At 44.5% G+C, this 27631-nt stretch overlaps 1 protein-coding gene across 1 annotated transcript in view; it reads left to right on the top strand.

Moving 5' to 3' along the window:
• Positions 1-27631, top strand: part of PNKD (PNKD metallo-beta-lactamase domain containing) — a 253288-nt gene that overhangs the window by 102299 nt on the left and 123358 nt on the right. Inside the window, exon 2 of the mRNA XM_063933925.1 lies at positions 12641-12756. Within this exon, the coding sequence (XP_063789995.1) occupies positions 12641-12756 (116 nt within the window). The remainder of the gene's footprint in view (positions 1-12640; positions 12757-27631) is intronic.

Raw genomic sequence — 27631 nt, 5'->3', positions numbered from 1 at the left:
TATCGGCCGTTCAAGAGAACGGCCGATATATCGACCAGTGTGTACGGGCCTTTAGATTAAATTTTTTTTTATAAATGTTAGTGTTGCCCAGTCCAGTACCCCTGATATTACAGGCCATATTATGTTTGCTCTTGTTCTGTTGATGTACTCTGTAAAGCGCTGCAGAACGCTTGTGATGCCGTATAAAAGAGGATAATAATGTTTAGCCAGGCCAGATTGAGTAAATAACAGCGCTGTAGGGCATTATTAGGGTTAATAAGAGTTGCTGGTAGCAACCTATGAAAGCCGATTAGGCCCTTATGTCACGTGAGAGATCTGGGCCTGTGTGATAAAGCTTTATCTGTGAGGGCTGCTCATTCACAGCTGCTGATAGTGACATTTACGTTTTGTCAGGCTGCTGCTGCTGAGGCTGAAACTTCAGGAAAAATGTGCTAGAAAACCCCTGGGACTAATATCCGGGATGATGACTAGTTACACACACCAGCCAGGAGCATGTTACAGCCATTAACCTACAAAATAAATCCTTTTAAAGCTCTTTCAAAGCATTAAACCACTCTACTCTCTTGGTTGTACATTTAGACCTTTTATCTAGTTGTCATAAAATGACTGTTAGTAGTAGTAATAAAAATATTGCGTTGGTTGCACAGTGGTGACCATTGCTCCCTCATATTGCTGGGTTTTAATGGGCTTTCCCCGTGACAGGGACAAGATAATTGCAATGATTTTGCCATTCTATGCTTATGCATGAATAGGAAAGAGGGTCATAGACCGCTGCAAAGGGGTGATGGTGACGCTATCCCTCCGCCTACATCCTCCTCTCCATCCCCTCTTTGTATTGCTGTATCACCCACTATCCTATAATTTTGGTAAAGCCTCACACCTTCCAGGCACAGCTGCGCGATACACCCCCTACCTTCTGTCCCAACTGAGTGCAGTACATATTTACTAATTCATGCTTATACAGTACCTGGCTGTCCAGCAGTTTGTTGAACTGTAGCGGCTATGCCAAGGCTTGCTGAGGTTTAATGTGCTGCAGGTTGCTCAAATCTGTCTGATCAGTTAGTAGACTCTAAGGGGTATATTGAATTGCGGTCGAATTGGCAAAAATGTCGAAAAACTGGTAATTTTCGACACAAAAACCCTGTTGAATTCGATTCAACAATTCAATACAGTACGTTTCGACCAAAAACCTGCCGTTTCATTTTTTACTTTTTGCAATTCGACATTTTTTCAATTCGACATGTCCGCAATGTTAAAATGCGGCTTTTCAACAAAAGTATATTCAATTGAAGAATGTCGATTCGACAACAGTGCTTTTTGACAGTCATTTCGTCAATTTCATTCCGCCTAATTTTTCTGTCGTGATCGATTTTTTTAAAAACGTGTATTTTTTGGTGCTTTTTAATTGCTAATAGCATATCTATTTATATTAGAAGGGATTATCTATTTGGTTTGTCTATTTAGGAGCCACAAGTATTATTTAATAGATTTTTTTTAAAAGAATATTTTTTTTTTTTACTAACTACAATAATATGGAGAGATCAGTGCAAGTTTTTCAGTTGGAAGGGGTGTGAAAGTGTTAAAATTCCTGAAAAAAAAATGCGTGGGGTCCCCCCTGCTAGGCATAACCAGCCTCGGGCTCTTTGAGCTGGTCCTGGTTGTAAAAATACGGGGGGAAAATTGACAGGGGTTCCCCCATATTTTAACAACCAGCACCGGGCTCTGCGCCTGGTCCTGGTGCAAAAAATACGGGGGACAAAAGACGTAGAGGTCCCACGTATTTTTTCCGCCAGCACCGGGCTCCACTAGTCAGAGAGAATGCCACAGCCGGGGTACACTCTTATATAGGTCCCTGCGGCGTGGCATTAAATCCCCAACTAGTCACCCCTGGCCGGGGTACCATGGAGGAGTGGGGACCCCTTAAATCAAGGGGTCCCCCCCTCCAGCCACCCAAGGGCCAGGGGTGAAGCCCGAGGCTGCCCCCCCCCATCCGCCACCTGATAGCCAGTGTAAAAAAAAAGAATATTGTGTTTTGTAGCAGTACTACAAGTCCCAGCAAGCCTCCCCCGCAAGCTGGTACTTGGAGAACCACAAGTACCAGCATGCGGGGGGGAAACTGGCACGCTGGTACCTGTAGTTCAACTACAAAAAAAATACCCCAAAAAAACCACAACGCACACACCGTGACAGTGTAACTTTATTACATACATGCACACCAACATACATACATACATACATACATACATACTTACCTATGTTGACACGAAGAGTCGGTCCCCTTCTCCACGTAGAATCCACGGTGTACCTGTAAATAAAATTATACTCACAACAATCCAGTGTAGATCGGTCCTCTTCTGTTTGTAATCCACGTACTTGGCAATATTCTTTTTTTTTTTTTTTACACTGGCTATCAGCCCCCCATCCGCCGCCCTTGGATGGGGGGGGGGGGGGGACAGCCTCGGGCTTCACCCCTTGCCCTTGGGTGGCTGGAGGGGGGGACCCCTTGATTTAATGGGTCCCCACTCCTCCAGGGTACCCCAGCCAGGGGTGACTAGTTGGGGATTTAATGCCACGGCCGCAGGGACCAATATAAGTGTCCCCCAGCTGTGGCATTATCTCTCTGGCTAGTGGAGCCCGGTGCTGGTTGTTAAAATACGGGGGAACCGCTGTCCTTTTCCCCCCCGTATTTTTACAACCAGGACCGGCTCAAAGAGCCCGAAGCTGGTTATGCTTAGGAGGGGGACCCCACGCATTTTTTTTTTCCAGGATTTATTGAACATTTTTGTGAGGTCCATGAAGTCGAATCCAGGCCGCTCCCACTATTCGTCAATTGGTCCGTTTTTTGACAGCGGGACTGTCGAATCCGTTATTTATTCAATATGTCGAATTCGGGTCCCGGCGGGAGGGTTTTGCCTGTCGAATTGTGTCGAATCCAAAAACGGTTGAATTCACGCCGGAATTCGACTGCAATTGAATATACCCATAAGTATAATAATTTTTCTGGTAATAATTTCCAGTATCAAGAACCAAAACCGTAGAGACTTGTGTGTCTGCCAACTTTAGAATTAGTGCAATGGACAATGTGACAATAGTCTCACAGCCCAGAGATTTTGTGATAACATAGAAGTAAAGGTCTTTATGTTCACCAACCCTTGGCTCTATACCCTGTGATTCCCAGTTAGTTTTCTGTAGCATCATCCCAGCTGCACAAATATATAACACTGGTCTAAAATATTCTGTTTTACTGTCAGATGTGTGCAGGGCTGAGATTAGCGTTCATGTATATGGAACAGTTAGATTGTCACCTTTATGTAACGGAGTCTCAATGTTTGTCTTGTTGCAGTATTGTATAACCACTCAGGGTCTAATCAGTATGGAAACTCTAGAAGAGACTGCAGCTTACTTTCCTACTCTTGCATTATGTCCAGGGGGACTCATGTGTTTCCCACAGACACCCAGAAGAGTGGATCACCCTCTCCCGTCTCGCCCACTTCCAGGTGGAACAGGAGTGCGTGACAATGTCATTCTTGGCAAGTTGTGTCATTGTGGTCCTGCAACTTCTGCGCAATGCCACAATCACAGCACTGCATCAGTGAACGAGGCCATGTTGATGGGATTTGTGACACCCCACCCTCCTGGCATCGACCGTCTACATCTCCTTTCTGGATACACTCAATAGGGAGATATATAATATTGGCATATCTGGATCGGGATGCAGTTAAAATGCTGGCTTTCGGGATCCTGGAGTTCAGGATACTGGCACCGGAATCCCCACAGCTGGCATTATACCGGCAGACAGAATCCCGACACCTGCCCTGTATTTCCACTTGGTTAGTGGGTCCACGCCACCAACCGAGTTGGAACAGAATGGGCCCCGAAACGTGACGAGCGCAGCGAGCCCGCGAGGGGAATCGCGGCCTTGCTGCCGGAGTTCCGGCAGATGGGATGCCGCTGTCATTATACTGACAGATGGCATTCCGTCTGCTGGTATTTCATACCGAGTCCCCTGGATCATTCATTACATAACCTAGGCTGGCGCCTAGGGCCCAGTGAGCAGTGAAGGGCCTTGATTCCACAAATTGTCTTTTTATGTGGGGTTTTTGTAACAAATTTGTGAATAAGTCCCAAACCAATATTTTGCCTAGAAAACCATATTGTTTTATGCTCTGAGAGACATCAAGGGGCATTATTATAGGGTGAGCAGTAGCGGAGTGTGAATTCACCCTCTGCAATGAATGGGACTCCTGCCTCTCCACCGGGCGTCGCCTACATTGCCGGAGCACTTATAGTCAATATTTGTTATTTTTGAGAGAAATGAAAAACAAGTTGGAGACCTTTTCTCTAATTGTTAATCTCATTAATTATTTGAATGTTAACCATAATTTGTATTGTAGCCATACCCCTTCTGTAACCCTAACCTTTGTTTACCTCTTTACTTGTGTGGCAAAAGGGCGCAGTGTGTTATAAAGGAACCAGGGGTGTTAAGACCCGGGAAGTCATACATTTGAAGGATAAAACATGTGTTTTACCAGTTTGCTGATTTCAGTGTCATTCTCTCCACCAGCTTGACACGGCTGAAGTAATCAAAACAGAACAGTTGTCAAGCGCTCCTTTTTACAGGCCAGGTGGGAGTGGCATTTGCCTGTCAGTTGGGGAGGAGGAGTCTCTGGTATATAAAGTCTGTCTAGGCCATTTATATTTATCTGTATGACCGATGCTAGTGGCTAGAGAGAATATCTGTTAGCTAGTGACAGGGCAATGTACACTTTACTGTGAAATGGTTTTACTGGACTGCAGTCTTCCTGACAAGATAAATTAGTGGTAAAGTACAGAGTTAGTGCTTGCTTCCACTACACAGATTCTTAATTACTTGTTACATTAAAAATCCTAAAAACATTCCTCCCAACTTTTACAGTGAGGGTTAGGGTTAGGCTGTGGGTATTGAGGTAAAGTAAGTATACTTACATTCCCCATGTCGGGATACTAAGCATCGGGGTGCTGCAGTCTGTCTTCTAACCGCTGACATCTCCTACTTAACACGTCTGCATATATAAATACATAGATATACTGGTATACAGTATATCTCATCATCTATTTAGCAGGGATATCTGACTAAATATTAATTACTAATCAGGCAGCTTATCTTGACTTGTGACGTTGCAGTATAAATGTCAATCCAGTAGATGGCACACCAAGACAAATACTACAGGTCATAGTTGCTGGTCATGTTACTTGCAACCTTTCAGTGTTACTGTAGGTTAAGTAGCAACAGATTTGTAATAATATTTATTCTTGAAGATGAGTAAGTGATGCTGCTATGTCGATGAGCCGATAATGGGGCTTAGATTTTAATAAAGAGTTAAGCCATTATGCTTGTACTGGTGCCAGCTGTACAAAGGAGGCGTGTAAAATAGGACGTCTATGCTAGCACGGGCCGCATATGTGCTTTAAAAGACGTGCGGCCGGGGAGAGAGAATCACTGAGGAAGCCGCCGAGGTCTAAAGAGGCGGGGAAACGCGTCTGTTTTGTCTCCCACACATACGGGATAGCAGAGTTATATTTACCAGCCGGCTGGTTAATCAGATACCCCTGTGCAAAGAAGGGACACAAGGCGGAGAAGGGACCATTACCCCAGAGAAAGCTGATGGTGAGCAAGCAGCCGGGAGGAACATCGCTGCTATAGAGGTGATATACGGACTCCAGATAAGGCTGAATAAAAGAGCTGCAGCCGGGAGGGTAATCATCCAACTGCGGTGAAAGAGGTTTGCTGACTGACCCATAAAAAATATGCTAAGACATCTTATCTGCTAATAACAGCTTTGGATTTAGCACAGATATATTCTTTGCATGGCCATGCATGACTGCTTTTTATCAAACGAATACTGCAGTCAAAATTAACAAAAAGTGACTAATTGCATTATTAAAGTAACTGGCATTCATGAACTGCAAAGAAAAAAAAAACTATCAGGTGCATGCATATATTGCTACATTGGATACGTGGACTGAACAGTAAATTTGTAGCCAAAATAGAAAGTATCAACTAAGGACTTTCAAATAGAGATTTGGTGCACGTTTATAATACAGCTTTTTGCAGGTCACTGTTTATATGTATTGGTGTAATGTACATGTGTTTTACTAAAATATGAGTCAATTTTATTGATACTGGCCGGTATTATTTTTAGTTTTAAAAATTAATCATTTAATAATAAAATATACTGCAGATTAAATTAGCGCTTTCCCATTGTTTTTCTTGTTAGATTTGTAATCTACAAGATAATAATTGTTTGACTGAACTGTGAGACTGATTGCCCCATGAATTGGATTTTGTGGTTTACATAAAAAAAATTTTGAAAATTGGGGATTATTGCTCATTGGTGTACTGTTGCAGGGGCAAACGCTCAGGGCTGCAGGCGTAGATCTCAGGACCAGCTGCTTCTCCTATTTTCAGCTTTTATGTGGCTTGCCCATGAGTTAGTAGTAGCCCTAATCATCTTTTTGTGTTAATCCATGAAAAATAATCTGCAAATATTGTTTGCAAAGAGATTTTGTGATCAGTCTACAATAATAAAATATACATCACAATATTAGATGCCACTACTGTCTTTGTAAAATTAGTTCCACTGAGCAATAAACGCTAGTATTGAAAATAATTATCTGACCATATTTACCTAGATATGGAAAAATATTTGAATATTGGACCCTATTCAGTATGAGTTGCAGACTCTGCTAAAAAGCAACATCTGCAACTGCTTCTATAGCATGTGTGACTTCACGCGTTCGCCCCGCAAACAGACTGGACACGTCTTTGTTGTGTGGACCACGCCCCCGCGGCGCCGTGTCGATTCTCCCCCCCCCCCCCCCCCAGTCAACGACTGCTGCTGTCAATCAAATTGCGATTGCATACAATAGGGATGTGATCGCAATGCGGAAGTCCACTTGCGTTGCGGACTTCGTGTATGTGCAGATAACTGAAAAGCCTCTGTCTGCGTTTTTTTCGAAATAGCGATCCAACCTGAATGAGGGCCATAGTGCAGAGAAGGATAAACTGTTAAAATGCTCAGGATCATTACAGTTACTCACTGAGTGCTGCCATGTTTATGTGAAAATCTACCTCTTTCAGAAAGTATACTGCTTTTCGACAAACTAATATTTTACGAGCAGTGTAAAAAAAACCCTTATTTAACCTCCCTTAGCTGTTGATATATAAGCTAATAATTCCTTACCATAATATTTTGAGGAGTAAGGTAAGTAAATAAAAATACGCAAGGGTAGGTACACACTCTGCAATGTGCTCTATGAGCAACATCGCCTAGTGCAGGGGTGGGGAACCTTTTTTCTACCGAGGGCCATTTGGATATTTATAAAATCCTTCGGGGGCCGTACAAAAATTCTCAACTTAAAAAATTACCCTGCCCCCCAGTAGGTCTGCCCCTCAGAGGTACTGTGTGTGCGCGCCGGAGGCGCGCACGCGCCTAAAAAATTGGTGTGGCGAGTTAAAATGGGACGTGATAAACATATGCCCCCAATAGTGCGGTGCCAGATCCACAATTGCCCCCACAGTGCCAGGTATACAAATGCCCCCACAGTGCCAGGTATACAAATGCCCCTCATAGTGCCAGGTATACAAATGCCCCTCACAGTGCCAGGTATACAGATGCCCCTCACAGTGCCAGGTATACAGATGCCCCCACAGTGCCAGGTATACAAATGCCCCCACAGTGCCAGGTATACAGATGCCGCCACAGTGCCAGGTATACAGATGCCCCCACAGTGCCAGGTATACAAATGCCCCTCACAGTGCCAGTTATACAGATGCCCCCACAGTGCCAGGTATACAAATGCCCCCCCACAGTGCCAGGTATACAAATGCCCCCCCACAGTGCCAGGTATACAAATGCCCCCCCACAGTGCCAGGTATACAAATGCCCCCCCACAGTGCCAGGTATACAGATGCCCCCCACAGTGCCAGGTATACAGATGCCCCCCACAGTGCCAGGTATACAAATGCCCCCCACAGTGCCAGGTATACAGATGCCCCCCACAGTGCCAGGTATACAGATGCCCCCCACAGTGCCAGGTATACAGATGCCCCCCACAGTGCCAGGTATACCGATGCCCCCCCCCACAGTGCCAGGTATACCGATGCCCCCCCCCCCACAGTGCCAGGTATACAGATGCCCCCCCCCCCCACAGTGCCAGGTATACAGATGCCCCCCCCCCCCACAGTGCCAGGTATACAGATGCCCCCCCCCCCCCACAGTGCCAGGTATACAGATGCCCCCCCCACAGTGCCAGGTATACAGATGCCCCCCCCACAGTGCCAGGTATACAGATGCCCCCCCCACAGTGCCAGGTATACAGATGCCCCCCCCACAGTGCCAGGTATACAGATGCCCCCCCACAGTGCCAGGTATACAGATGCCCTCCCCTCTCCCCTCTATGCTGCTTACCGTGGGACACAGAGGAGAGCACGGCTGTCGGGTGGGAGCGGCGGCGTGTAGTACTTCAAACCAGCCGCCGGTTCGAGAGCCAATCAGAGCTCGCGGACCGGCAGCCGCTGCTCCTGATTGGCTGCCGGTCCGCGAGCTCTGATTGGCTCACGGACCGGCGGCTGGTTTGCAGTACTACACGCCTCCGCTCCCACTCGACAGCCGCGCTCTCCTCCCTGTTCTGACAGCTGAGACACGCTGCCGCCAGACTGAGCGGCAGCGTGTCTCACTGACACAAGCTGGTGGGCCGGACCAAACGGCACGGCCCGCGGGCCGGAGGTTCCCCACCCCTGGCCTAGTGCGTACACACTGAGCGATATGCAAGCGATATCACTCAGTGACGTCCCGCTGCTGCCGGGGCGTGCATGCAGTTTTTGGATGGCAGTCCAAATTGAGCAGCATACACGGCCGACAGCGAGGGTCGTTAACGGGCCGCGCATCGCTCGTCGTTGGGCAGTGTACACATTAGTCAATATGGTAAACGACGTCGCTTAGCAAGGGCAAAATGAGCGACGTTTACTTTATTGGCAAGTATGTACCCACCTTAACTATCACTATTTATTAATATTGCCCTTTCAGGAAAATATCTTACATGCCTTATAGTATATTTAGGTAATTGCACATAAATCTGTATATTTGAATGGTACTTACAGTAGTAAAGCCTGGAACTGCACTATCTGGAACACAGAAGTTTCCAGTTTACAATGTTTAGGATCTGATTTCCCATGGCTCTAATACTCAGACCGTTCTCTTCCTGCAGAGATTTTATTAGCAAAATGGTAATTGTAATGTAATCTTAATTAAGTCCTGTGGGGGGTAGAGGAGGCAAGAAGTGAGCATTCATAGACTGGCGAACAGCCAGGCTCTGAGGAGCGATTCTGCCCTAGTCCAGCCAGTTCCTCAACTGCAGTAAAGGGAACTTGGCATTGAGTTCTTACATGGCCTATAGCTACCAGCAAGAGATATACAGGTTGAGTCTCCCTTATCCAAAATGCTTGGGACCAGAGGTATTTTGGATATCGGATTTTTCCGTATTTTGGAATAATTGCATACCATAATGAGATATCATGGTGATGGGACCTAAAGCTAAGCACAGAATGCATTTATGTTACATATACACCTTATACACACAGCCTGAAGGTAATTTTAGCCAATATTTTTTATAACTTTGTGCATTAAACAAAGTGTGTGTACATTCACACAATTCATTTATGTTTCATATACACCTTATACACACAGCCTTAAGGTCATTTAATACAATATTTTTAATAACTGTGTATTAAACAAAGTTTGTGTACATTGAGCCATCAAAAAACAAAGGTTTCATTATTTCACACTCACTCAAAAAAGTCTGTATTTCGGAATATTCCGTATTTCTGAATATTTGGATATGGGATACTCAACCTGTACTAAAGTCTGTGTCATTCTAGCATAATTTTACATGAAGCACTTATAACATTGAAATGCTTAATAATCTATAACTTAGAGAGCTGCAATTAGGGTATGAATTTATTAGGTACAGCATATGGGTTGTGATTCAGAGTTGTACTCAATCCCTATGTTTATGATGTTGATTGATTATCGGCCGACTGCACATGCATCCAAGTTGCACTGAGCATGTGCAATGATGGCCTTGTGACAGAGGTGATTGACAGCAGGTATGTTGTGACCATATTTGAGGGTGTCTCAGACTGCAACCCCATATGCAGTAACAGTGGTCCAGGATCTCACTTCCTGCGCCCATGCGGTACGACAATACAGTAGGGTTATTCAGAAGTTCGATAATTGACTGAACTGCTACTGACACTGCGAATTTGTACGCAGCCACTGGGAGTCGTAAAGCTGCTGGTGGGCATCTCAGTACAAATCCAGGGGGCTTCAGCATTTGTATATATTTGCATAGTATCCACATACACATTCTTAAATCTCTGAATCAGGCCAATAATGACCTAGAAACTTGCACTACTTGGTCTTATAGTTCTTCCATTGTAGAGTTTCGTGTTTCTTTCTATACTAATCATTTTAAGATTGTTGCTTATATATTTAGGTGCCTGATTATTTTTACAAAAGTTTGGCATAGATCTTCTTTCATTCTCAATCCTTTAACCCTCGCAGCCAAATGATTGTTGACATTTGTAAATAAGAATCCTACGCTGCAATTTTGCAGCCGAAATCGGCTCTGTATCCCAGCATTTGTGGAGGTAGCAGGACCTCAGTGATACAAAGCACGTCGTCGTGACCTCTGCCTTTAGTCCTAAAAGTATCCAGTATGAGCTACTGTAAATGTATGTAATACCTCATTCCTCAGCGTTGTCACTTTGGCCTGGTTAAGATTGTATGATTACTTTCTCAGTCGTCAAGGTGGCTGCCCCCACTCTGTGTGGGTGTGTGAGCACTATCATTATAAAGGTACAGCTGCATTTAGATGCATATGTTTTCACCCCACGTTTCTGTTTGTTATAAATGGTAAGACGCAGATGATGGGCAGTAAACATGCCAGCGTGGAAGATGCCAGTTCTCAGGAAACTTGTCACCTCACACTGGAATAATGCTGTGTTTTTTGTAGCCTGTGGAACGCTGTAAGACTGTGTGGGAAAGGGCCGTCCTTTTAGCTTTTCTCCTTCAGTGGGTCAAACAATTGAACAATCGCTTACATAATACATCACATCCCTGCTCACAATAAAACATTGTGCAATGACCGGGCAGTGAAACTGCTGTGTCCCCTTCCCTCTTCTCCCCTGGAGAATTCAAGAACAACAAGATGCAGACTTATAGGGCTCGGCTATATGTATATGTGTTATTAAGCAGATGTTAAGCAGATGTTCTCTTGTTGTGGCAGATAGGTGAGGGCAGCTGTGACTGCAGGGATTGTCACACTTAAGGACATAAACACTATATTACAGTTGACACACACACACACACACACACACACACACACACACACACACACACACACACACACACACGGACATTGGTATCTGAGTTCATGATCATTAAAGGGGGTTTCAGCTTTCTTTTCTTAGCTTACACATACCATACTGCAACTTTACTACATAAATTACTATTTTTAATTCTCTTTGTTTTTGTGCAGTATATATATTATCAGTATACTGCTATCTGTCTGCAATGGATACAGTTGTACTATTAATTTATGGAAATCTCTCCAAGAGGCTTCACCGTGTACCAGACCCGGAAAGCCATGCAGGCTTAGGCTTGTAGACCAGTCTACTTACTTAGCACATTAGTGGGTTTATTCTTTTTCTTTTTTTAATTTTCTTATATGCTAATAATGTGTTAACATTTTATAGACATGTAAGGGTCTATTTAAGAAGCAGTGATACAGAAAAGGGGTTGCCACTGGAATACTGCAGTGAAAGCACAGATTTCCCTTGCGGGCAGGAGTGTGTATGTGTATATATTATATAGTATAAACATATCTAGGAATCGACAGTCACCTTAAAGATACTTGCCCTGGTGCCCTCCTAGATGGCAATCAGTCTTTCAATAAAGAATTCAGGTGACAAACTGTCCAACGTCTCAGAATCCACGACTTTTATCAAGAACATGCGAGTTCCGCTCATGATAACCTTAGATGGCAGCTACAATGTAATCAAGGACATTGACTGGCGCCTCATTGACTTGATCCAGCGCCTATCCTTGCGGCTAATGTAGTTTTTTCCATTTACTGTATCACCACAGCCTATGGGTACTGCAGAGTTTGCTCAGTTTAACAGGTTTAGATTTACTTTTAAATGCACATTTTAATAAAAACAAAAAACAAACATGTAGAGCTCAGCACAAAATGATTTTACCAGAAGTAATGGGTTTATTTTGTATTTGTCCAATATGTTATTTCAGAAATGTTTCCAATGTAATCAAGAAACCGGTCCCGCTCACTCGGGTCACATGAATCTTTTGAAAGCGTTACATGACGGAGGGCACAGCAGTCAGGGTGCTGATTAGTAAGGAGGGAAAGCGCAAATAGCACATGTAAAGCTATGGTAGCTGTAGCAATACATCACATCGACACTAAGGCCCATCAAAATTAAAATATTCCCTCATCCCTAATCGGAACCCTGCCCCTAGAGTGATTACTACACACCTGCATATGAGGGCCACAGTGCACTAACTTAGTTCTGCTTTTTATCCAGGTACAGCCTGTACACTCGGACCAAACTTGGTTATCTTTTCTACAAGAGACAGCTGAAGAAGGCACGAGAGCGCTTCCCTCACGGACACTCTTCCACCCAAGCCATCGTCTTCAGTGGTAAGGCAGCAATCTCTCAATACTTTTCCCAGCACTATTTATTCAATTTCCACTGAGAAGAGTGTGTCCATACTGCATATTGATATTTTTTTCTTTAGCAAACATTCAGATTTAACAGCTACAACAGAAAAACAAAATGTGTATATACAGGGAGTTCAGGAAGTGCCTCCGCAGGCAGTGACTGTGGGGGTCATTCCGAGTTGATCGTAGATGCGCTAAATTTAGCACCGCTACGATCATGTTCCCTGACATGCGGAGGGACGCCCAGCTCAGGGCTAGTCCACCCCGCATGTCAGTCCCCCCCCCCCCCCCCCCCCACACAAATACAAACGCGTCGCACAGTGGCGATGCCTTTTTATTTGAGTAGTAACTCCCGGCCAACGCAGCTCCTGCGGCTGGCCGGGAGTTGGTCGTCGCTCCCGCTGGCAGCAGCGGCTGCGTGAGACGTCACGCAGACGCAGCGGCCCGCCCCCACCAACGGTCCTGCCATGCCTGCGTTGGCCGGACCGATACCCCTAAACGGCGGCTTAACGCCGCCGTTCAGCCCCCTCCCACCTAGCGACCGCCTCTGTCTCAGAGGCGATCGCTAGGTAACGAAAGCTGCCATGTGCATGCGCAGTTCCGACCCGATCGCTGCGCTGCCACAAACTGCAGCGAGCGATCGGGTCGGTATGACGCCCTATGTTCTAAGCAAGTCTCCCTGCAGAGAATCTGTACTAAGTAGTATGATGACATAATTGTTTTAAACACTTTATTTACATGAAATAAATATAATTTGTTACATCCTTACCTACGTTAATGTTGTCCCTCTCTGGCCTCCCACAGCTGCAGAGGAGATCTGCAGCCAGAGACTGCGCTCACTGCGGAGGGACTTTCAGAACTCCCTGTATTTCAGTAGGGTTCCAATTACTAAGCTTATTAGTAGTATAGTGAATATATGGCTGTGTCTTGGTGTTTTGAATGAGATTTTACTGGCCAGTTGCTTTGTCTAATTCTAGTGATGATCGTGCTGGGTCTCCTGACAAACCTTGATAAGGGGTGAGGCTAGCTTCTGTAGGGCTAGTGTTTCCTTGGGGCCCCCGAGCCTGTGACAAAGTCCAGAGCTCTCTGCGATTTTCCCATGACTCAGATGATTAATACTGATTGGTTCCTTCAATTAGAAATAAACACAAGTATTACAGAGTAGAGAATACTTGCAGATTCTCACTGAATTTCACGTGAAAGCGCCTCGAAAGCTCCTTTCTGCCCTGTTAGACTAGATCTAGTGATGGAACAGTTATGGATGATTTGCCTGGAGGACTGCGAGGGCATGAGGGAAAACTCTGCTTTCTCCGGCAGTGTCCACAGGTTATCCATAGGATAACAATGGGATATGGTGGAGCAACAGCGGATTGACACCAAACGATCACAAGCTTTCAGTCCTCTCAGGATGCAACGGGCCCGTCCATATATCCCCGCCCACTGGCTTAGGCAAATCAGTTTTTTGTTTGGTGCAGCAGGAGCTGGACCATGGTCAGAGGGCTGCTGTTCTTGGCAGCCCTAAGCTTTATTTTATTTTTATAGTCTTACTATGTTTTTGAGCGATCTTTCTTAACAGCGTCTTATACGCATATTGGAAAGTCGCTCCAACAACTCTCTGCCGGGTCGCAACAACGCTTACCCATGTGTACAGTGCTGTCTCAATGGGCGTCTGTGTCGGATATGCTAGCAGGTGCAGCAGATGTTACCAGGCTGTGGCCGGAGCATGGGGAAAAGGTAAGGCATCGGTTCCACGTAGTCGGGGAATACGGACATAGCAGCACTGTATTGGGAGGAGACTACCATACAGTAGCTGACGCTCCGCCAACACGGGTGCTCCAGCGCTAGGCCTTAGGGATCATAAGGCACCAGGATTAGTATGAGGCTGCGATCCCTAGGGTTGATGTCAGCGGTGGGGAGTTAGACGCTCTCCTGGTTGCCCCTCCCACAGTTCATGACCAGTTTCTGCGAGTCTCCTGCCATGAACTGTTGCCTCACTTCTATCTCAGACACTACCACGAGGGGTCTCGGTCGCAGCATAGGCCACTGCGTCTGTGTTCACTAAGCGCTACCTCGAGGAGACCCGGTCGCAGTACAGGAGTCTGTATGACCGGGGCGTCTGTATGCACAGTGCGTCTCTGTCCACTTAAGAGTTCCCGGAGTAACAGTGTACACTAGTAGCGTCTGGATCCACTTAGCGTTCGCTAACGTATTGATCGATCTTGGAAGTGAGGTGAGTCTCCCTGTATCCCACTCTACTGAGTACGGGTTATACAGCACTAAATTTCTATCTACTTTTGTCAGTATGAATAGTTACATTTAAGTGCCTTTTGCAAACGAGTCTGTGTACATTACTGTGGTTTTCTTCGCATTGCGTCTGAATACTTTAAGATCTGTATAAAACAGAATTCAGTAATATGTACTCCTACATACTTTAAAATGTGTTTGGAGTTGATTATGTGCTCATATGACTAATGTATAACATGTGACTGACTACTAGTGTGATTGCTGACTTTAATATATGTTTGTCAGTTGTTTCTTCTAGTCCTCAATTCTGGTGCATGGGTAGGGTCAGATTGATCAAACAGAAAAAAGGTTTTTAGGCGCTGAACAGGGTCGTGCAAATATAGCACTGGTAATGGCAGCCACTTGGTAAGGAAAGTGAAACAACTAAAACAAAATCACCAAGTAGGCGCACGGTACCAGTGATGTTGATAAAAACACAATTTATTAACATAAAACCAATAACAAACTGATTAAAAGACACAACACTACACAGAGCATATAACTGAGGTATTATACCTTATAGTTCACACATAAAGTGTATAAATAAGTGAAAGGGACACTAATATGCAGGAGAACCCGTCTCTGTAAGATAGGGTTAATCTCTCACATTAATTCCATATCAGACAGTTTAAATGAAAAGGAAGTCCTGTAAACTGATGTAATTAGCGTTTGTGACCATAAAGGTGTCCAGATTTAAATAGTGTTTCCTTGGAGCAAAATAAACCAGCCGATTAATGTTACTCACTGAGACGTAATGATCTCTTGCTGTACGGGATAAATGGTTATGAAACCGCTTGTTATCACCCTGTGCATGGGTGAGACATCCGTCAGCGGTATATTCAGATGAAAGCCACTTCTTTCTGATTGATATCACTTTAGAAGGTTAAAGTGATTACAGTCACTAATTGTGTAGTACACTGTGAAAGTGCTGATTATTTATCATGTCTAAGAGCGGCAAAGAGGGTACACTCACAGTAACACCAACACTCATATCATGTTTGTCTTGCAAAACTGTATTATCCTCTCAGGATCTGGTACAGGATGGTTTATGTGCAAATTGTTTTGCGTTTCAGCAGATTACAAGGCAGATCCCTGTTCAACGTCGTGTACAGATAGATCCACCTTGGGCGATGTTTGCACTGACCTTGTCCAGTATAGCTGAACGGGTAATTCCTACAGCTTCACTATCAGGAATGGGGTACACTAATAACCCATACATGCAGCTCCCTACTTACGGTATATCATTTCTGTCACCAGCTTCTCCAAAGAGACAAGCTGATAAACCAAGTGTAAGTAAACCGTCAACTTCACAGGCTACACAGGATGATTCATCGGACGATGAAAGCTCTATATACTCTACTTCGGCATACGAAAAACAAGTAGAAGGTCTCAGCTCAGTGGATATAGCTGAGCTAATTAGAGCAATAAAGGCCATTCTATCCTTAGAGGATTCAGCAGAGCCTGTGTTAAAAACCAAGGCACCTGTATTTAAACAGCCCAAAGCAGGTAAGACTGAATTTCCAGGGTCAGACCAGCTAACGGAAATCATGGAAGAGGCTTGGTCTACACCCAGTAAAAAATATAGAATTCCCAAAAAATGGGATTCCAATTATCCTTTTCCAGCTGGGGACGGTTTAAAATGGCAAATGGCTCCCAAAGTAGTTATGCATGTCTTTTGGATTAGTGCGAAAATCTATATTGCCTTTGCCATCAAAATCATTGGATGATGTCACGGATAGGAGAGTGGATGGTTTTCTGAAAGCCATATTTTCTCTGTCTGGGGCAGTCATAAGGCCAGCCATGGCTTCAGCTTGGATGGCAAAAGCGGTTGCTGCCTGGATAGAGGTACTGGAAGACGGCCTTTCAGCACCTTCAAGGGAGCAGGAATCCTATATAGCTCATATAAAACAGGCTGCAATATTCTTGGAAGAAGCAGCAATAGATATGGGCACTATCGCCTCCAGGGCATCAGCTTCAACAATAGCTGCTCGCAGAGCACTTTGGTTACGTAAATGGAAAGCTGATTTAGTATCTAAGAAGGTTCTGGAATCTTTGCCTTTTACTGGAAGCATTCTGTTTGGTAAAGAATTGACAGATATTCTGGAGTCAGAGGTAGACTCCAAAAAAGTAACATTTCCCTCCACATATAACCCCAAACGTAGGGGTCCCGCTTTTCGGCCCTTTGGGCTACAAGGAAAAGCAAAAGGAAAAAGTGATCGTAAGCAGCCCCAATATAATAAATTTGGTAAGGCGAAAAAGCAATGGGCTACCAGAACACCAGCCTCAAAACCAGAGAATAAGCAATCAGTCTGATGGTGCGGGCCTCCTCCTGGGGGACCCCATGGTAGGGGGCCGACTTCTTCAGTTTGCACAGATATGGCAGCAGTCTACAACAGCTTGGGTGCAAGAAGTGGTATCTCTGGGTTATGTTTTTCCCTTCAAGAAGCATCCTCCTCTGCACCAGCCCATCTCGGGTAGAGACGAAGTCCAGGGCTTTGCAAGAAGCAGTTCAGAAATTGCTTCAGTCAGGAGTAATCATTCCAGTACCCCCTGCACAAAGGGGACAGGGGTTTTACTCCAACCTGTTTTTGGTTCAGAAGCCAAATCGGTCGTTCCAGCCAATTCTCAATTTCAAAATGCTGAACAAATATATTTGGGTCCCACGGTTTCACATGGAGACGTTACGCTCCATAGTTTTGGCCATGGAACCAGGGGATTATATGGTATCCCTGGATATTCAGGATGCTTGCCTTCATGTTCCTATAGCACTGTCCCATCATTGCTATCTCAGGTTCGATATCCTCCAGCAGCATTTTCAGTTCCAGGCATTACCGTTTTGGGTTAGCCATGGCACCCAGAGTATTTACCAAGATCATGGTGGTTATGGCAGCTTAACTTCGCAAGCAGGGGATAAGAATTTTTCCATATCTCGCTGACATGTTAATTCTAGCACAATCACAGGAAATGCTTCTGGACCATCTCCAACAGACAATAACATGTCTGCAGAGGCACGGATGGCTCATAAATTGGGCAAAATCATCTCTAGTTCCGTCACAACGGATGACTCACTTGGGGGCTGTACTGGATTAAAGTCTGCAGAAAATATTTTTACCTCGGGACAAGATAGCCAAGGTACAGTCAAGAACTCGGGAGTTGTTACACAGTCAAACAATATCAATCCACGCAGCGATGCGACTGATGGGTTTGATGGTGTCAACATTCGACGTGGTGGAGTATGCACAATTCCACTCAAGACCTCTGCAGCATCTGATTCTGGCCAGATGGAATGGAATACATCAGACAATAAAGAAACAGACTATGGTACTTTCATACAAGGTAAAGTCATTAACCTGATGACTACAAACATCCCATCTAGACAAAGGGAGACCCTTTTGGATATCAGATTGGGAGATCCTGACAACAGATGCCAGTCTTCAGGGCTGGGGAGCAGTGTCCGGAAGATTATGGTTCCAGGGACAATGCACCACAGAAGAAAGGTGCCTGCCAATAAATGTGTTAGAACTTCGGGCCATATACATGGCACTGATTCAGGCAAAGGAAACTCTTCAAGGAAGACCAGTCCAGATCCGCTCGGACAATGTAATGGGGGTAGCGTACCTCAACCATCAATGAGGAATGCGCAGTCAAACAGCAATGAAGGATGTAAGTCCGATACTAAAGTGGGCAGGACTCCGTCTTCCAGCATTGTCCGCAGTATTCGTTCCGGGAGTCCTAAACTGGGAAGCAGACTTTCTCAGGCGACACACCATTCAAGCAAGCGAATGGGCTCTACATCCTGAAGTCTTACAGACTCTAGTAGACAAGTGGGGTTTGCCAGAGATAGATCTCATGGCATCCCGTCTGAACAACAAAGTACCCGTATACGGCTAAAGAACAAAGGATCCCGGAGCAATCTTTGTGGACGCCCTGTCAGTGAAATGGGATTTTCATCTGGCTTCTCCGTTTCCTCCGATCATCCTGCTACCCAGGGTGGTGAGGAAGATAAAAGAAGCAAAGGGTGCCGTGATTCTAATAGCTCCGGCTTGGCCCAGAAGGCATTGGTACACAGATCTGCAGAGAATGTCGATGGATGCTCCACTTCTGCTTCCTCAACGTCCAGATCTACTAATGCAGGGTCCTTGTTACCACAGGCATCTGGATCGACTATCGTTGACAGCGTGGCTCTTGAAACCTCTATCCTGAAGTCAAGAGGATTTTCACAACAGGTAATTCAAACAATGCTCAGAGCAAGGAAACCCTCCTCAGCTCGCATTTATCACCGAATATGGCAGGCATATATTCATTGGTGCAGTGAAAGAAATATGGACCCGAAATCTTTCCCAATTTCAAGGGTCTTAGATTTCCTTCAGACGGGAATTGATAAAGGTTTGAAGGTGGCTTCCTTGAGAGTACAAGTATCAGCATTGACTGACTGTATGGTTCCAAAAGAAAATTGCCAATTTACAGGATGTGCGTACTTTCTTCCAGGGAATGCTGCGCATTCAACCTCCCTTTGTTTCTCCTACAGTGCCTTGGGACTTGCATTTGGTCCTGAAAGCCCTTCAAGTTGCTCCATTTGAACCACTTAATAAAGTGGATCTTAAATGGTTGACAGCTAAAGTACTTTCTACTGACTATGGCATCAGCTAGAAGAGTATCAGATTTAGGAGCGCTGTCTTGACGTTCTTTTCTGATTTTTTTTTCTTTCTTTTTTTATACAGATAAAGCAGTTCTCAGAACTAGGTCTGGGTATCTTCTGAAGGTGGTGTCTAAATTCCACCTTAATGAAGAAATTGTAGTCCCGGCTTTTCAGGTATTGGGACTTTCTGCGGGAGATGCATCGCTGGACGTAGTCCGGGAATTAAGGATGTATGTGGATCGTACCAGTGCCATCAGAAAGACAGATTCTCTCTTCATTCTCTACGGATTTCACAAGAGAGGATTGCATGCTACTAAACAGACGCTGGAAAGATGGCTTCGAATTACTATTTTCAGAAGCATATTCTCGAGCTGATCTCCCTGTTCCGGATAATGTCTCTGCTCACTCTACTCGCATGTTAGGTCCTTCATCGGCAGCACACAATGGTGCTTCAGCAGAACAGATATGTAAGGTGGCCACATGGTCTTCCATTAACACATTCATTAGACATTATGCCTTGGATACTTTTGCCTCTCATGACCCTGAATTCGTGCGAACGGTTCTACTGTCAAATCAGGAGCGTCCCCACCACTAAATTGCTTTGGGAAATCCCATTGTCCTGTGGATAACCTGTGGACCCTGCCGGAGAAATATATGTTATGGTAAGAACTTACTGTTGATAACGGTATTTCTCCTAAGTCCACAGGTTCCACAGGGATCCCACCCTGATGCACCTGATTTGAGGATCTTTCTACTCACTAAACCTCTTCCTTCTTGTACGGAAGGGTGTGCATGTGTGTTCTTCTCGCCTGATTAGGGCTCTACATGATGCTCCTGCCTAAATGCTTTGGAATACAATTGATTTGCCTGAGCCAATGGGCGGGGATATATGGACGGGCCCGTTGCATCCTGGGAGGACTGAAAGCTTGTGATTGTTTGGTGCCAATCCACTGTCGCTCCATCATATCCCATTGTTATCCTGTGGACTTAGGAGAAATACCGTTATCAACTGTAAATTCTTACCAAAACGTATATTTTGGCAGTACAATAATCTGTTACATAGTAACACTAAAAGGAAGTGTAATTACAAATCGAAATATTAGTACTGCATATGGGATAATGTCATCACTATGGGTAGCTGTATTTGTGATTCTATTCTACAGGTCAAACTCAGATAATTAGAATATCGTGCAGAAGTTCATTTATGTCAGTAATTCAACTTAAAAGGTGAAACTAATATATTGTATAGACTCATTACATGCAAAGTGAGATATTTCAAGCCTTTATTTGTTATAATTTTGATGATTGTGGCTTACAGCTTAAGACAACCCCAAAAACTCAGAAAATAACAATGTTACATAAAATCAATAAAAAAAAGGATTTTAAATACAGAAATGTCAGCCCTCATAAAAGTATAGTCATGCATATGTACTCCGTAGTTGGTTTGGGCCCCTTTTGCATGAATTACTGCCTCAATGCGGCGTGGCATGGATTTTTATCAGCCTGTAGCATTGCTGAGGTGTTTTGGAAGACCAGGATGCTTCAGTAGCGGCCTTCAGCTCTTCTGCTTTGTTCGGTCTCATGTCTCTCCTCTTTCTCTTGGCAATGCCCCACAGATTCTCTATTGGGTTCAGGCCAGGCGAGTTTGCTGGCCAATCCAGCACAGTAATCCCACGATCTTTGAACCAGGTTTTGGTACTTTTGGCAGTGTGGACAGGTGCCAAGTCCTGCTGGAAAATGAAGTCAGCATCTCCATAAAGCTTGTCTGCTGAAGGAAGCATGAAGTGCTCTAAAATGTCCTGGTAGACGGCTGCGTGGACTCTGGACTTAATAAAGCACAGTGGACCAACACCAGTAGATGACAAGGCTCCCCAAATCAACACAGACTGTGGAAACTTCACACTGGACTTCAAGGATCCTGGATTGTGTGCCTCTCCATTCTTCCTCCATACTCTGGGGCAAATTTTGCGTCACATTTGGAAACCAAAGGCCCAGAGTACCGAGGAAGAATGGAGATTCACAAAATCCACTTTGCTTTATTAAGAATGGAGTCAACGCAAGGGGCTTCATTGCACTCCCCCCCCCCCACTCTTCCCCCCCGCCAGGAATCTCAAAGCCGGAATCCCTGTGTACCCAACTCTAAATTTGTACACTGCAATTAAGATCTCAGTTTGGACACACCCCATCCAAATCTAAATCTCTCTGCACATGTTACATCTGCCCCACCTGTATTGCAACTTGGAGGGTAATTCAGACCTGATCGTAGCAGCAAATTTGTTAGAAGTTGGGCAAAACCATGTGCACTGCAGGTGTGCAGAGCCAGATTAAGGGGGGCGGTACCCCCGGCCCCCCTGTCATAAGGGGCCCCCCAGCCAAAGCTGCTCTTCCCCGCTCTGGTGCTGCTGTCCCCTCTCCAGCCTCCGCCACCAGCAGCAGCTCTCCTAGAAGCAGCTGAGGCTGAAGATTGCTGCCTGACCTGTGTAAGTCCCTGATTCGAGCTGCCTGTTAGGAGGGGGAGGGAGTCACACGCACAGCCGCGAGCGTGACATCACACCCCCGCTAGCAGCGTGGAATCCTCCCTCCCCAGCAGCCGGTAGTCTTCTCCTCCCCGCTGCAGCGTTGCGCCTTGCCCCCGACAGCTCCTGTTGCCGGTGGCAGGCTTTGTGTGGGGGTATGCCGCCGCCGCGATTCAGGGGTCGGAGCAGAGGGTACGGAGCTAATGAAAGATAACTGTTACAGTATCACGTCATGTTGGCTCTGTCCCCTCCCCGCCGACCCGCGAATCACTGCATTTTTGCCGTGGGGGCGGGGCCTAATGGGGAACTGTGCCCCTGGCTCTCAGCAATATGTCCTGGCTGCGGCATCCTCACCCCTTTCCTCAGGGCAGGCTTTAGTGTAAGTGAACGCACAGTTTGTGTTCTCTCTGTATAGTGTATATATGTGTATATGTTCTATTCGTGTATATGTATGTGTTTTTTATGTGAGTATGTATGTATGTGTGTGTGTGTATGTATGTATGTATGTATGTATGTATGTATATCTATCTACCTATCTATCTCTATATATCTCACACACACACACATCGAAGGAACCCCTCTATGCTCCCCGGGTCCCCCAGGGGCTTAATCCGGCCCTGCTGGTGTGGCAGATGTAACGTTTGCAGAGAGAGTTAGGTTTGGGTGGGTTATTTTGTTTCTATGCAGGGTAAATACTGTTTTTTTTGTTTGTTTTTTACACTGCAATTTAGATTTCAGTTTGAACACACCACAACGAAATCTACTCTCTCTGCACATGGGCCCTCATTCTGAGTTGATCGCACAGTAGCAGTTTTTTGCAGCCGTGTGATCAGATAGTTGCTGCCTATGGGGGAGTGTTTTTTAGCATAGCAAGTGTGCGATCGTTTGTGCAGGGGAGCTGTGCAAAAAGTTTTTGTGCAGTTTCGGAGTAGCTCTGAACTTACTCAGCCACTTCGATCACTTCAGCCTGTCAGGTCCCGGAATTGACGTCGGACACCTGCCCTGCAAACGCCTGGACACGCCTGCGTTTTCCACGGTACTGCCAGAAAATGGTCAGTTGCCACCCAGAAAAGTTTTCTTGCTGTCAATCACGTTGCGATCGCATTCTTCGTAAGGTCCCACGCTGCCCGGCACCTGCGCATTGCGGTCACGATGCATGCGCAGTTCACACCCGATCGCACCGCTGCAAACATCTGCAGCATGCGATCGGGTCAGAATGACCCCCATGGTTTTACCCAACTGCTAACAAATTTGCTGCTACGATCAGGTCTGAATTACCCCCATGGTTTTGCCCAGTTGCTCACTTTTTTTGGTTTCTATATCCCCTTCTTGTTAAATAAGCAGAACAAGAATTAAGAACAAAGTTACAATTTCACAAGCTCTGCTGTTCTTGGAAGCATGAATGATAAATATTACAAACGGGGGAAGCAGAAAATCTGTAAAGTCATGTTAACGTTGCAAAAGCTTTAACTGTAAAATGTATTCTCATACAGAGCAGTAGACTCCTCGTGTTGTAAGTTTCTGTGATTTTTGCTGGATTGTTTGAAAACGTCCCTCAGTTACGGAGAGCAACTAGTGAACCTGGCCTAGAGCCATAATTGTATCCATTTGCAAAAGATCAAAAGTGCCTGAGACAGCGCACACATTTTCATACTGGCTCAATCACATTAGAGCTTAAATTAATACACGTTAACAAATTTTAATTGAAACACTGTTGTTTTTCACAATTTGAATTAAACAAAATATGACCTTTTTATGTCAAAATATTATGTAAATATGGTTTTTAACTAAACATCTTTAATAACACTAACAGAAAAATAAGCCGCAATCAGTAAACCTCAAACATGATTGCTGAACAGAAGCTACAGATTTCAAATGTTGCACTTAGAATCAGAGTTAATTGTCCATTATACAGCAAATATGTTCAATTTCTAACTGGGTGACATTTGTTAGATTATTGAAGCAGGTTGAAAATTATCTGCACATTATTCGCCCCTGCAATAACTATCCGTTCCCAATATTTTATCGGTAATATTTCAGATCTTAACTTCTAATATTGATGAATCCAAGTTAGAGAACAGGAAATTACATTTTGGATTTAGTACTGTGGAGGTATTAAGATATTTTAGTTGCTCAACTTGGTTGGTTTCTTCCAACCAGGCCAAGTATTGCAATGACATGCATGACCATCAAATAAGCATGAAAAGTCAAAACAGAAACCTATGTGGGGTCAGAGGCTGACCAGTAAAAAAATAAATTCTCTTAAAGGACTGGAGTTCAATGAGTGATGAACTGGTCAACCAGATCAGCTGATGTGTTGGAAGCTTTAAATAGCTTTGAGGAGATGGCATAAGCAATTGTTATTAGACTAATAATTTAAATGCTTAGATTCTGGTAGGTGGGAAATCGGAACAATAAGAGATTCGAGAAGTTCTGAAATATTTTTTTTTTTTTTTGCTGAGCTGTATTGTGTTGAACCCAATGTGACTGTGTGTATGTATATGTGTGTATAGATATAGATAGATAGATATATAGATATATATATATATATATATATATATATATATATATATATATCTATCTCTATCTCTATCTCTATCTCTATCAACCCCTGCAATCCATACAGCGGCACTCAGAGTCTTAAGTAGATGTATAAAAAGTGCTTTTTAATGAATCATAACATCAATTTGCATTCCAACGTTTCGGGGCATACGCCGCCCCTTTTTCAAGGTGAGCAAACAAGAAGTGAATGTGAAACAAAACAAACGTACCTTTATGTGTGAAGGAGACCCGTGGGCGGGAAGAACAGCTGTGTGCAGAGGAGATCGTGAGCTTCCGTCCAGCTGAGTGTGACGTGTGTGATCTGCCGGCTGTGACTCCGTTGTCGCGCTACTCGGCACGGCTCTCGGGGGTTGCCATGGTTACTTACCAGTAACCGGACGTGACATGGGATTCCTGTTGTGGTCATAGCAACCAGGACGCTCCGTATGCTCGTGTCCAGAGCGCGATCATAGTTCACAGCTGTAAAAATATAATTGAGTGTGGAATCAAGTGTATCATATATATGATGATGATCTGTTGCAATATAGAGAAACTAAAGAGCTGGATGAACTATGTAGTTTGTGCTGTGTATCTGCCCTATAAAGAAATAGATAATTCGTAGGTTATTGACAGGCAGATCACGCGGCCAGTGTTATACATGAACACTAATGTCTAAGCGTTAATGTCATGAATGAGAGAGTATCAGTCTGATGTGAGTGATGGCTGATTATCTTTGTATGTTCTGACTTTAAATCAGTATCTATATGTGCGCAAATCACTCACTGATATTCAATGTATAGCTTATGACCTATCCAGCCATGTTTATCTTGAGAAAAGGAAAAAAAGAAAAGGGAAAAAGAAAAAAGAAAAGAAAAGAAAAAAGGAGAAAAAAAGAGAGAGAAAGAGGAAAAAGGACAACACCGAAGGGATAACGTGAATTGAAAACCAATAATGCTAAAAAAACAATTAATTCAAAAACCAATATTTCATAAAACAAGAATTCAAAAAACACTCCACTGTATCCTATCATTGAGGCCCATTGGTCTGGTGGTATTCAGTTTGTACTGCCATCGTGCTTCTAGCTTTAGTAGGGAACCGGCTCTGTCACCTCCTCGAATCCTCGTCGGAATGTGGTCGATAATCTGAAATTTTAATTCGTTCAGCGAGTGGCCCCTCTCCATATAGTGTCTGGCTACTGGTTGTTCAGACTTTCGTTGGCTAAGCGCCATTTTAACTGCAGACCTATGCATCGCGAATCGTTCCCTGGCTGTACGCACTGTCTTGCCCACATACTGCAAATTGCATGGGCAGGTGATTAAGTAGATGACATGCGTAGTAGTGCATGTGAGGACATGCCGTATGTTGTAGGTTCGACCAGTTTCGCTGGAAGCGAATGTTGCACCTGTGGTCATGTATTTGCATGTTTCGCATCCCAGGCATTTGTACCACCCGGGGCTTTTTGACAGAAACGTGCTGGGTGGAGCAGGCTTAAAGCTCGTGATATCTGTGTGTACCACGAAGTCTCTAATGGATTTGCCCTTAGTATGACATACCAGGGGTCGTTTCTTGTGCAATGCGGGAAGGACGGCCAGTAGTAGAAGAGAGGAACTTTTGAAACCACAGCCTAAGAAGGCAACTCAAATTATACCTTTCGTTTCTAAATTCAATACCACTAGCCCTGTAATACCCAGGGCGTTGAGAGCTTTATGGCCCATAGTAGCGACCGACCAGAATCTTCCCGCATTGCACAAGAAACGACCCCTGGTATGTCATACTAAGGGCAAATCCATTAGAGACTTCGTGGTACACACAGATATCACGAGCTTTAAGCCTGCTCCACCCAGCACGTTTCTGTCAAAAAGCCCCGGGTGTTACAAATGCCTGGGATGCGAAACATGCAAATACATGACCACAGGTGCAACATTCGCTTCCAGCGAAACTGGTCGAACCTACAACATACGGCATGTCCTCACATGCACTACTACGCATGTCATCTACTTAATCACCTGCCCATGCAATTTGCAGTATGTGGGCAAGACAGTGCGTACAGCCAGGGAACGATTCGCGATGCATAGGTCTGCAGTTAAAATGGCGCTTAGCCAACGAAAGTCTGAACAACCAGTAGCCAGACACTATATGGAGAGGGGCCACTCGCTGAACGAATTAAAATTTCAGATTATCGACCACATTCCGACGAGGATTCGAGGAGGTGACAGAGCCGGTTCCCTACTAAAGCTAGAAGCACGATGGCAGTACAAACTGAATACCACCAGACCAATGGGCCTCAATGATAGGATACAGTGGAGTGTTTTTTGAATTCTTGTTTTATGAAATATTGGTTTTTGAATTATTGTTTTTTTAGCATTATTGGTTTTCAATTCACGTTATCCCTTCGGTGTTGTCCTTTTTCCTCTTTCTCTCTCTTTTTTTCTCCTTTTTTCTTTTCTTTTCTTTTTTCTTTTTTTCCTTTTCTCAAGATAAACATGGCTGGATAGGTCATAAGCTATACATTGAATATCAGTGAGTGATTTGCGCACATATAGATACTGATTTAAAGTCAGAACATACAAAGATAATCAGCCATCACTCACATCAGACTGATACTCTCTCATTCATGACATTAACGCTTAGACATTAGTGTTCATGTATAACACTGGCCGCGTGATCTGCCTGTCAATAACCTACGAATTATCTATTTCTTTATAGGGCAGATACACAGCACAAACTACATAGTTCATCCAGCTCTTTAGTTTATATTGCAACAGATCATCATCATATATATGATACACTTGATTCCACACTCAATTATATTTTTACAGCTGTGAACTATGATCGCGCTCTGGACACGAGCATACGGAGCGTCCTGGTTGCTATG

The sequence above is a fragment of the Pseudophryne corroboree genome, chromosome 7, assembly GCF_028390025.1.
Source record: "Pseudophryne corroboree isolate aPseCor3 chromosome 7, aPseCor3.hap2, whole genome shotgun sequence".
Taxonomy (NCBI): domain Eukaryota; kingdom Metazoa; phylum Chordata; class Amphibia; order Anura; family Myobatrachidae; genus Pseudophryne; species Pseudophryne corroboree.
The sequence above is the reverse complement of the archived record's forward strand: the minus strand, read 5'-3'. Positions and strand labels throughout refer to the sequence as shown.